General features: G+C 33.6%; 1 protein-coding gene across 1 annotated transcript in view; it reads left to right on the forward strand.

Annotated features, from left to right (window-relative positions):
* The window catches only part of EYS (eyes shut homolog), an 811,979-nt gene that overhangs the window by 451,603 nt on the left and 348,237 nt on the right, over positions 1–12,139 (forward strand). The window contains 1 exon segment of the mRNA XM_033053725.1: positions 10,557–10,681. Coding sequence (XP_032909616.1) covers positions 10,557–10,681 — 125 coding nt within the window.

The raw sequence follows: 12,139 nt of genomic DNA on the forward strand, positions 1-12,139 counted from the left end.
AGTACCCAGCAAAGCCTGTAGGTGTAGAATGCACCACAAATATGAGAAAGAGCTAAGAAAAAAAAGGTTCAATTAAATTTTAAGTCCTTTTTTCCTCTACTAGTATGTCACATTTAAACTTCAGTGTCTCAACTGGAAAAGAGACATGCTTTGTATGCAAAGTCAAGAATTTACTGTTGCTCTAATTGGAATCATAAGTCTTGCGAAAAATGCATTACTAGTCCAGTTACAGAAGTACTAAGATTCACCATACAAGTTATTCAAATACTGAAGTTCAATCACAGTAATAATAGTTTAATGCTTGAAACTTGGAGACAAACTTTATACTTCCATTGGTTTCATTCAAGGAGAAAGGGTTATGGTGCATTGTCATCCTGAATCCTTTGCCAAGGGAATGCAATGGGGGCTTTTTATTTCTTGTGCTTGAGGGCCTTATACTAGGGGACACTTTTAAGCATTTTCTAGCATGTCCTATACCTTACTTCTTTTGCTTTTCTGTGTTACATCTGATTTTTTTTTATGGAAGTGGTGTTTGGAAGTTGTGGAAGTTGTTTTTTGTTACTCCTAAAGGCATTTTCACCCAACTTCAAATGTATCATCTCTTCAATGATCAGTAGTTATTCAGTGATCATTTCCTGATAGCCTTAATCTCTCATTCTGTGCTTATATTTTTTGAAGTATCAACTGTTATCCAGTACTTCTGTTCCACAATGCCATATATTTTATTACATACACAAAAAAAAAAAAAAAAAAAAAAAAAGAAGTGTCACTGGAATAGTACTTGTTATCACTATTGAGCTATGAGACATATAAGCACACCATTGTACAAAGAAAAGCAAAACTCAAACAAATTAGAATGAGTCTATGTTGTGGGCTGGGGGAGGTTTAGAAATTTTTCCCATTATTATGTTAAGCTGGCCAGGGTGACTCCCCTTTTAGCCATTAAGTGCTCAAGATAAAGCGATGGCTGGGTGGGCCCTGATTTTCTTGATTGCCGAAAGTGGAGTGCTGCTTTTGTCCTTGGTGGGTGGGGGGACACTCATAGCTCGCCAGCCGAACTCGAGGAGAGAGGTTGTTTTCTCCGTGGTGGGACCAGGCTCCTTGGACTCAGACTGCTAAAGCTTCCTGCTTCCTCTGAGCAACTGAGAACTGGGACACCCATGATGAACAGAGTGCTTTCCTCACCCTTCTCCCACCTGGGACAGCCGGTGCCACCTCACTCCCCTGCTCCTGCAGCAGCTGCGACTGAGAGGCTGCCCTGCCCTGCTCCATCGGGACTGTGCGGACGAGGAGGGGCATCTGTCGCTGGAAAAAGGGACTGAGACTGAGTTTCGTTCTGTTCTGTCACTGTTTTTTTTCTTTCATATAGCTGATGCTGGTTTTGTTTGTCTTGTAAATATATCAGTAAAGAACTGTTATTCCAAACCCATACCTTTTATACCTGAGAGTTCCTGAATTTCCTTTTCCTGGCAATACTGTCCCTTTATACCAGGACAGTCTACTAGACCTAAGTAGCTAAAACAAAGCTCCAGGCAAGCATAAGACAAGTCCAGACAAATCAGGCTTGATAAGCCCCAGTCTACATCCTTGCAGTGTTAGAACAAACTCTGTGGCTCCTTATTTAGCAATACCATATTTACTGAGCTAAGGGACTACAGAAGTGAGATACAGAACAAATTGTGTTGATGTTATTTGTAAAAACTGATAATATATTCTGAAATGGAATTTGTTACAGTTCACTTGTTTCTGAACAATTCATGGCCAAAATGACTAATGCTAAGAATCACCTGAGACAGTCCCCTGGGGATTCTAGCAATAAACTATGGGGATAGGAAATAGCAGTCTGCTAATAAAGTGCTCACAATTCTGCATTATGAGGGTTTTATCTGTATAATCAGAGTTGGGAAGTACAGAGGTCTTAAACAGTAGTTTAAAAATTAAACTAAATAGTACAGAACATTTTATCAGAGAAGGGTAACAGGTGTGTAATAGCTCCCTTCTCCATTCTCCTGTAGCATTCTGTGAGCTCCTTACTTATTTTGTAAACACGACTAATTAAAATCTTTCATTTTCACGTGCATGGGTATCAACACAGTCATGTAAACACAGTCATGTAAACACAGTCATGCACACACAGTCATGCACACACGGTCACGCACACGAGCTGTTTTAAATTGGAAAAGTAAATAAAATATAGGAAAATAGTGTCTGATATTAATCTGATTTTTTGTATCCTGGATTTTGAATGAGTGCCTGGATAGCAGAGAGATATGTTAAGACTGATATTACAGGAGTTTACATCAGCTAAGGACCTGTCTCAACTTATTCCTGTATATATAAGAACTATTAGTAAAAAGCTTAGAGAGATTCTGTTTGAGAAAGGATTGACCAGATGTTAGCTTTCCTCTATATGAAATCTCACTGCAAATATGGATTATTTTAGCAAACAGTTGAATGGTAGCTTTTCATCAGTTCTACAAGGACACATGCACAGCACACACACACACACACACACACACACACATACACACACACATTCCTGCTCCTCCTTTAATTCTACCCACACTACTGGTGTGTGAAGAAATGCATATAGTTTCCAATTGGGTAGGTTAATAAAATAAAGAAAGGAGCGTGTTTAATATATTTTCATCAAGGCTTAGCCATTCTGGTTATTTTACTGTATTCATTGTAGCCTGATATTCCACAGATTAACCTTTCCTTTAATGCTGTCACACACCACCAACTGTGATTTAGCAAGTACATAATTTATCACTTAATAAGAACATCCATATTAAGCACTGTGGGAGCTTTTACTGGCAGTAAAATCTGCTTTTCTCATAGGGAAAATAAAGGCTGAATCCAAGTGGGCTGAGAAAGTTTAACATCTCTTGCAATGAGAATGACCTTAGAAAGAATGGAACTTTTTATTAGCAAATGTATTGTATGGGTTGTGGTTGTCTCAAAGCATTCTTTGAGAATAAAGATCCTAGTTTGACATATATTAATTAAAATTTCGACAAATTCAAGGGTAACTCTGTGTGTCTGAAGTAGTTAAAAAGTAGTTTTATTTAGCCCACATTGCACTTATTGTAGTCAGGAATAAAGCTCTAAATATAGTCCTTACTGTCCTATGATTCCATGGTATTTTTATGTTTTTTTCTATAGATGTAATTAATTATCTCTTCTATTAACTCTTTTACAAGTTGAGAAGAAAGATGAAGAATGATGAAGAAAGTTGAAAAAAATAATGCTGAAAAGTTGCAAAGCTTCCAACTCCAATCCTCTCTAAAAAACCTGAATCTGTTTTGGGGTTTTACATGCAAGTTTCCTCCTTTCTGAAGAAGGATGACTTGCACTAGAGTGCAAGGTTCCAGTTCAATGTGCTGATAGGGTCACCTTTCCAAGGGGTTAAAAATAAACTGCTTCTGTTACCTTCATTACAGAATGTTGATGCATCAGTTCATTCTTTTTTGCATTTTTCCCTGTGAATATAAATCGTAAGTGATTATGTGGGGTAGAGATGGGGTCAAAACCCAGTGGCAAATGTCTGATATCTTTAAACCAGTCAGAGGCTCTTCTAGGCCTATGATAAATTCTGATAGTGAAAATATGGGGCTGCCTAAAGTTAACATATAAGATCCCAACCTTGTGGTTTGCAGCTCCTGTTCTAAAAGTAGTTCTCCAAGAAAATGGCACTATTACTGACCCCTTTAAAATTCATTTTACCTTTGCAAAGATATTCAATATAAACTAATGATGAATATAGAAATAGAATAATACCCTTTAAAACATACACACTCAAGTGTGCTAATACTATTTTTTTAAAATTCACATTCAATATTCTTTAGAATAGAACAAGCATTTCCTGACCACCATGGAGAGCTATAATTTATTTTTATTTCATTCTTTGGTAAATATTTCTTCATAGTAAATAAACTTGCTTCATTCTAGACAGTACATCCAAGGAGAATACAGAGGAGGAAAAGAAAATAAAAAAAGCAACATGATAGTCTATATTTGTGGCTTGGGGAAAAATTCATTGTCAGTGTTATAAAATTAACAATAACAGCATGACCTTTGGGAAGGGTTTTAGAGAAAAAATCTCAGGAAACTTGTGTTAATTCCTTAGTGGCTGCTTTCTCAAGTTCTCTCCATAGAAACATGGTTCAAAGTATATCAGGAGAAGCAATTTTCAGTAGTATTAGTGATATGGCAGCTGACTCATATTGCTTTGAACTCAGAGCCATTTGTCTTAGGAAGACAATCAGTTTAACCCATTAGTGAAACCATAGTACCAAAATGTTCCATGCTGATCCAACATAGGATCCCAGAAATCACTAAGAGTTCACACACACATGCACACAGAACTCAATGTTCTTTTTTTCTCCTCTCAATTTTTCAGACTCCAAGACCAGTAAAACACTTATTTATTTATTTATTTATTTATTTATTTATTTATTTATTTATTTATTTATTTATTTACTTGACATCATACACCTTGATTGGGTTGTCTGCTGCTGCATCAGCAGCATCCACAATCTTCAGACTAGATGAATGACCACACAACAAATGATCTACTTTCATGTGGGACCTTCATTTTTCAGTGTTCCTTAGGGAATTCCTGCATCTGAGCGTAATATGATAAAAGCCCAAAATCAGTAGCCAGTAAAACCTTCACAGGACAGTTTCTACTAAGCTAAGCTTAGTGACCTGTCCAGCACCCACAATTTTTGTGTTCTTTGAAGGCGAAGGTTAACCTTACTATGAAACTGAGGTAGGAAAATAAATTTAAAATTTCAGTACTTGTGTAGAAATCATAAGAAAAGCACAGAACCTCATAGTGGCTTAAACTTGGCTAGTTAGCAGATGCCACCCAGCTGATCTTTCACTCTTTCATCTCAGTAGGATGGGGAGAGAAAAGAAGATGGAGAAACACAGAGGTGTAAATAAACACGGGGAAACTACTGGCTAAAAATCTTGGCTTGAGGAAAATTTTAATTTTTTGCCTATTTTGAACAGAATAGGATGGTCAGAATAAAAAAGAAAAAAAAAAGACAAAAATAAATAATCTCAGCATCTCAATCCCATCAATCTCTTTTTCACAGGCTTAGCTTCACTCCTTTTTCCCAAATCCTGTACTTCATTCTCCTTTTCTCAGGTGGTTTAGGGATAATGAGGAATGGGTTGTTGTGGTCATTCATTTTGTAACCTGATGACAATACGTCACATATATATTCATTTATGAAGCAACATTTATTTAATGTGTATATTGAGCTAACACAGACAGGCAGATGTATAAGATAAGAAAAAAAACCACACAGAAATTAGACCAGCTACATTTGAAAGAAAAGATCTGAACATTCAAAACTTTCAAATGCGACATTTCATTTTTCAAACAAATGTCAATAGGGCCAGTATTTTAGTTTGTTCTTGTATATCTTGAGAAAAAAAAATCAGTTAAATAGAATGATGTTTGGGTTTTTATATTTTGTCTGTGAAAAACCCTACTTTAAAGGGCAGGAATGATGCATGGGCTTCCAGTAAACTGAAATTTACTATCTAAAAGGTTAGCTGTTAGAGAGTAAAGTATGATAAAGACTGAATTTTTTATTTATCACTCTAGAAAAATTATTCCCCTGCAAAAAATTTAAAGCTTTAAGAAATCATGTTGCATTGATATGCATATTTTAAATTAATCAGTGATCTTACTCATTTTTTCTTTAAAATTAAAAAGATTCAGCAGAAGTTTGTAGTGCTCATACTTCTCATAAAGGTCAGTAATGCTAACAGTCATGTATTTCACAGGAAATGTCTTTAATAATCCTAAAGCTGGTTAAATTATCTGGTTTTCTTTGCTCTTCCTTTTTTCCTTTATAAACTGGCATACGAGCATCGATTAAATGAATTATCAGAATCATGTGTGATTGATTTTTCATTTCTTTAATTTAGACAGTAAAACTTTCTATCACATTTGAAGTTAAGAATTATGATTGAGATAATAGAGGTATGATTCCATTGGAAGTTAAAAAGGAAAAAGTTGCCTTGCAAATGTCAAGGCACCTTGTGATCCAAGATGATTAAAACTAAACTGTTTGCTATATGAATCCCAAGGTGCTGCTATATCTCAGCGTCCATGACATTTAGCCAGTGACTTTTCATAGCTTGTTAATAATGTATAGCAATCCCAGTGTAAATTTGCAGTGATAGATCGGGCCTGTTACAGTAGAGCAGTTAACTAGATTTATTTTGGACAGAAAATGCAGATTTGGGGGAAAAAAAATCATGACTAATGTCAAAAGAGATTGCACATTTACAAGATCATTTTAGCTAAGGCAGTTGCTCAGGAAATATGCTTTTCACATTCATCTATTATTCTCCCCAAAATCATAATTATCTAACCTAGAGGTATTAGCAAAACATTACCAAAATCATCAAGGTTAACACTCACAAAGAAAAACTGATCTTCAAAAAATTTTATAATGTGGACTGCTTCACAAAATTCATTGATTTTATCAGATTGGCTGAGTCACATAGGCAGGTAAAGGTTACAGCATAAACATTCTCTTCTAAGTACAATTGCTATTAATCATTGCTCCAGATAAACCTAATAAACTTCTGTGTGGTAGAAACCATGTTTTTTTCTGAAACTTATATCTCACTGATGCACAAATTATTCATAAGCTGTAAAAGGTCACAAGGCAGATGAAGAAAGAAAGGGAGAGAGAAGCAAAAGGGTACAGGTAAAAAAAAATGGACTCAAAAGATGAGATAAAAAACAGACTCAAAGAGTAGTGAGTTACAAGAGGATATAAATCAGTGTTGTAGAGAAAAATGTGGTTGATTTTTGGATTCTTGTTGATTTTCTCTGAGGCTAAAAATTTACAAACAAAGAAAAAATTTTACTGTGACTGTAGCCAGAATTTTCATAGATCAAAATCCTTCATTAAATTCTCTCTTTTCAGTTTTTTGTTCAGCTATTGCATTGGCATAATGCCCAGATTAAGAGAATTACTCCTGATAATGATTGATATAAAGGTACAACACAAAAGGGATTATATTTTCACTACAGTATGTCAGCCTCTATATGAGATAAAAAATCTTCAGCATATGACAGAAAAGAGAAAGATCTTTGTCAACATCCCTAAACCCATCATAAATAAATTGTGAATACATTATTCTCACAGCAAATGAGTACTACTTTTTGCTGCCTTTCAGTACCAAACTATTCATCTTATGTTGATCCCTCTGTAAGTTTAATAGCTCAGACTTCACAATGCATTATCTTACTTTATCAGATAAGCACTAGCAGTTATTTACTGATAAACCTAGATATGCATTTACTTATAAATACATAAATTGTTTTCTATTAGATGGTAATCAATATACAAGATTTGCAGTGATGATACCTTCATGTGAAAACTATCCTAAAGCCTTTGTTTTTTGTTTGCAGAAGGTTTATATCCCAAAAACCACAAATAAATATGTTCCAAAGTATTTCAGTTATGTTTACTTCGATTCATAGCACAAGAACAGTATTCTATACTTCCTTAAACTTCCTAATATCAGTTCTGTCATTTAAATCCTACCGTTTCTATCCCTTATGAGGTTCTACAAGAAATGACAAAAGGAAAGTAAGAATGTGGAGAGGCAGAACAAAAATGCAATGTTTTTTTAAAGGAGTAGATATAAAGAAAGGTGGAAGTGAACAAGAAGTTAAGAAATTGTTGAAGTTCTTGTCACACCCTAAAAAGTGTAAGCTTCATTAAAATTCTTAATAAAGTGTAAAGTTTATTGAAATTTTTGGAAATTTTTGAAAGTTGCTGATACCAAACTGTTGTTTTAGCTTACTTCTATTTTTTTCATAATTGTTCAGAATAATTTAATTAATAGTGTGGTTGTCTTTGCAGTCATGAGGCATTTTTTAAGTTGTATCCTGCTTTTTGAACGGGAGCAAACTGAGTACTGTGGTATTACAGGTTTTACAAAAAAAATATAACATGTCAATATATTAAATGCTCTCAACATTCTAAAGTATTACGAGTTGAATAATTATGTGACATGGGGAAAAGGGCACCTTGTATATATTGATATATGTAGGAATTGATATAATGGATATCTAAATTCTTTCAAGGCTTTAAGACTTCCATCTAAATTTCAATTTGAAGGCAAAGTCCTATTTGTAAAACTTTTCTATTTTTCGTGGTGCTACAATCATTCTATATAGTATTATAAATTTAATGAAATAAATTTAATAAAATAAATTTAATAAAATAGTATTATAAATTTAATAAAATAGGTTATTTTGCCTAACATTTATACATACACACACACATTTTTTTTTCCACCTCAGTGTCTATAGAGTTAGACCCATGGTTATATAGTTTATATCTCTGAAGTCTCAAGGCTTTGAAGATCCTTGAGTCTCTGAAATCTCAAGCTTTTCTGAGTAGGAAATTGCAGAGTTCATCCAGGCTGTAACCTGCAATATCTAGCTGATTCGACACTATTGATTCTCTCCATGGGAGTTATAGTAACCTTCTCCACTAATCATTCTTGCTCCAAATAGTTATGACCACAGGAGCTCAGTAAACTGCTCTAGTCTTTACTGCTGTCCAGTTCTCAGGAAGTGTACACACCACATATCAAAACATACCCAATTGAAGTAGCCAACAGGAGAGCTCTTAAAAAGATTTTTTTTCATTGTTTGAGTTTTACTGACTGAAAAATCAAGCCCACACACCTTAGATACACATAGGTGTAGTTGTTCTGTCCATATATTTTACATAATTCTATATTTCTTCCAGTTTATTCTGTAAATGCTTTTCTTTTTTTTTTTGTTAATATAAAATATGTATAATTGCACCAAAACATAAGGTTACACTTACATTTAATTTAAATTGTCATAATATTCCCTGTATCTAGTTGCCTTTTCCCCTAGTAGAATATTCTTTCCATCCTTTTTGTATCTGGGAATTTTTTTTTTTCTTTTGTCTTTTTTTGGTTTCTTTTTCTTAATATGTTCTGTAGACAGTGTGAAGACAAAGGATATGAAGAAAACTATTTAAAATTTCACTGAGTAGAATCATTCTTCTGCATTCCTTATTCCACTCAGCACAGGAGAATATTAGGGTGATTAATGATTGGTATGAAGTTCTGTTCTAACTACTGGGCTTTGGCATTTACAGATAGGATCAAAGGACCAAACTGCATCTTCTCAGTGAATTGTTTTTAATGTTTTTCCACCAAAAAAACAGGTGGACTTATGACTCTCTCATTAAGGTGTATTTTCCATGTTTTTTCTCTCATATATTATGACTAGATATTTGAAAAATAATAGTGTGTTTCAGTTTGTACATTTTCCTAGCAACGTACCATAACTGTCATTTGTCGTTGATGCAGATTTTGACAAATCTATTCTGTTGTTATTGTCGTGTTAGATTCCAAATTTTCATTACCCAAAGTGTATTCCATAGAAAATGAAACTAATACAGTCTAATACTCAAAGCAAAAATAAACTGAAATATAATTTCTAATACATAGTGTAATGATCTCTCAGGAGATGTCACACATTTGTGTTTTATGGTTCATCCTCCTCTTTTGCTTCACAATCTGGAAAGCTAAGTTAGGCACTGCAAATTATGTATGCTGTGTTCACTCAGTGTAGCAAATAGCACCTTGATGAGTAGGTGACATAACTACTTGGATTTACTCAAAGATATTTTGGTAACGTAATCATCTCCCTCTTAAGTGGGGCATAAACCTTCGTGCTCTGCACTAGACCCAAAACAACATACAAGATGTGCACCCTGGTTACTAAAAGAAGTTTTTGAAAGTGTTGTCTCATGTGAACTATATCTGCGTATAACAAATCTCAGAGTAAATTTTATTAATATTATGGGACCCTGTTTTTATATCATATTTGATATATCCATAAATCTGTGTCTATATACACAAAGACATATTTCAATATTGAGATTGGTAGGATTTTTGAACTTCATTAAAGGTCTTGTAAGTCTTTTAAGCTATATGTTGAAATCATATGGAAATACTTTGATATCAATTATCACATAAAATACAGAAGAATTTTTTTAAAAAACTAATATTTTATACGTAGAATAATAATTAAATCTTGAGCCCTGAAGATTAGCGTTTATGTTGTAGTTTACATTTGATAGTACACGTTTGTCAGCAAGCAGTTTTTCAAACATAGGCTGCAGTTACTTAGCTAGATTATTTCAGTAGACAATCTCCCAGGAGTACATAAGGCAAGGTTTGTATTCACCTTGATATAACCAGTACACTCTAATTGAGACAGTTAGGCTTGATTACGATCCAGATGTGAGATTTTTGGATGGATTTTGCCATCTTAAATCCCTTAAAAGAGCAGCATGTATCACAACATGAAAATTGGAAGTGTTCCAGTAAAATACTCCTTGAAACAGAAAGTACATATGATGTCTTGCTAATGCACATACTTCAGACATTGTTTCCACACAAGGTCTATTTTATATGATGTTTGTGTGTAGTATAACATTTTGGAATGTTGTTGTCTTCAGGTGTCTTGATGGATTTTCTGGACAATTTTGTGAAATAGAAGTTAATGAGTGTAATTCATCACCTTGTCTGCATGGCTCAACCTGTGCTGATCATATCAATGGATACACTTGTAAATGTCAACAAGGTAACTGCTATATGGCAGAGCAATCTTAAACAATGATAATTTTGAATTATCAGTGTTACTAGTGAGAAAATTGGTGAATCATATCAAGCTCTTTTGTTGTACATGAATTATGTCTCTTTGGCAAGCTTTTTGAATGAAATCTAAAGAGAATTAACTACTCTAGTAAGCATATGAGAAAGGCTTCAAAATAAAACGAGGTCACTGAGGGAGTCGGAAGTATTATTTAAAGCCAAGATTATTCTTTATGATCTTTGCTAATGTAACTTGCTGACTAAAGAGTCAAACAGTGCTGTTTAACAGCAAAATAATTTCACTATCTACAGAATGAAATTGACTGAAAAGAAATTCTGAACACTTTAACTCACATTTTTATTATTATCCTTAGTGTTGGTGTTGTAAAAAATACCCCTGGTTATTCTGCTGGCTGGGATTAAAATAATTTTTTAAAAAAATTTTATATATAGAATGAAATAAAGGCACTTTCTTAAAAAGTGGGAACTGTTTTCTGATTCTGACGGAGATCAACTAAAACAGGTCTAGTGGTTTATGAAAATATTAGAGATTTAGTATTTATACAAAAGCAAAGGTCACAATCAGTCTGCATTTTCATGCAAAATCACAAATTGAATCTGTTCAGGACTACTTACATCTGCTGTCATGTCTACTAAAAAAAGCCTTTTCTCAACATAAGTAAGATTTTTAATCCATATACATAAGTAACATTCTGATCTGTAAGTTACTCTTAAATTATGAAATATATGAGTATCTGCCTCTGAAACTTTAATTTTTAAAATAGTTTAAATCTATTTACCATTTTACTGACTTATGCTGCTGAATGATTTCTGTGATAGTACTGACACAAGGTTTCTTACTGGTTATTTTAGAGATTATTTAGATATATTCTAGATGATAAATATTCTGTTAGCCCATGTTATCTCCATATACCTGATCTAGTTACTTTGTGCAAAATATCTTCACATTGTTGGTTTCAAGTTACAAGCAAATACATGTTAGCCAACTCTCCTGCGGTCAAGTAAACATATATATATATATCACACTTTTCTAGAGTCTTTCTACTCATTCTGGCTGTACATTTAAAAGAAAGCACATAGTGAATCGAATACTAATATATTTTGCAATTTTTTTCATCCTGAATTGATTCTAATGCAGTTTACAAAACTATATGTAAGAGATTTTATTCAAAAAATGTGGAAGATACTGAAGAAAATGCACACATGTGTCTAATGAGAATCAATTTGGCAGCTTATTAATTTGTTTAATTGACAATAAGGAACGATTTTCTAGCATGTAAGACTTAAATCTAAGCATCTTTGGATTACTAAAGGCTAATTATTTGTAGAACTACATTGCATACAGCTTAATAATTTTTCAGCAACTTCTTTTTAATGTAAAAGAGACACTTGGTAATTCAGAAAAACACTATAGTTCTGATGTATG

This window comes from Catharus ustulatus, chromosome 3, assembly GCF_009819885.2.
Source record: "Catharus ustulatus isolate bCatUst1 chromosome 3, bCatUst1.pri.v2, whole genome shotgun sequence".
NCBI lineage: Eukaryota > Metazoa > Chordata > Aves > Passeriformes > Turdidae > Catharus > Catharus ustulatus.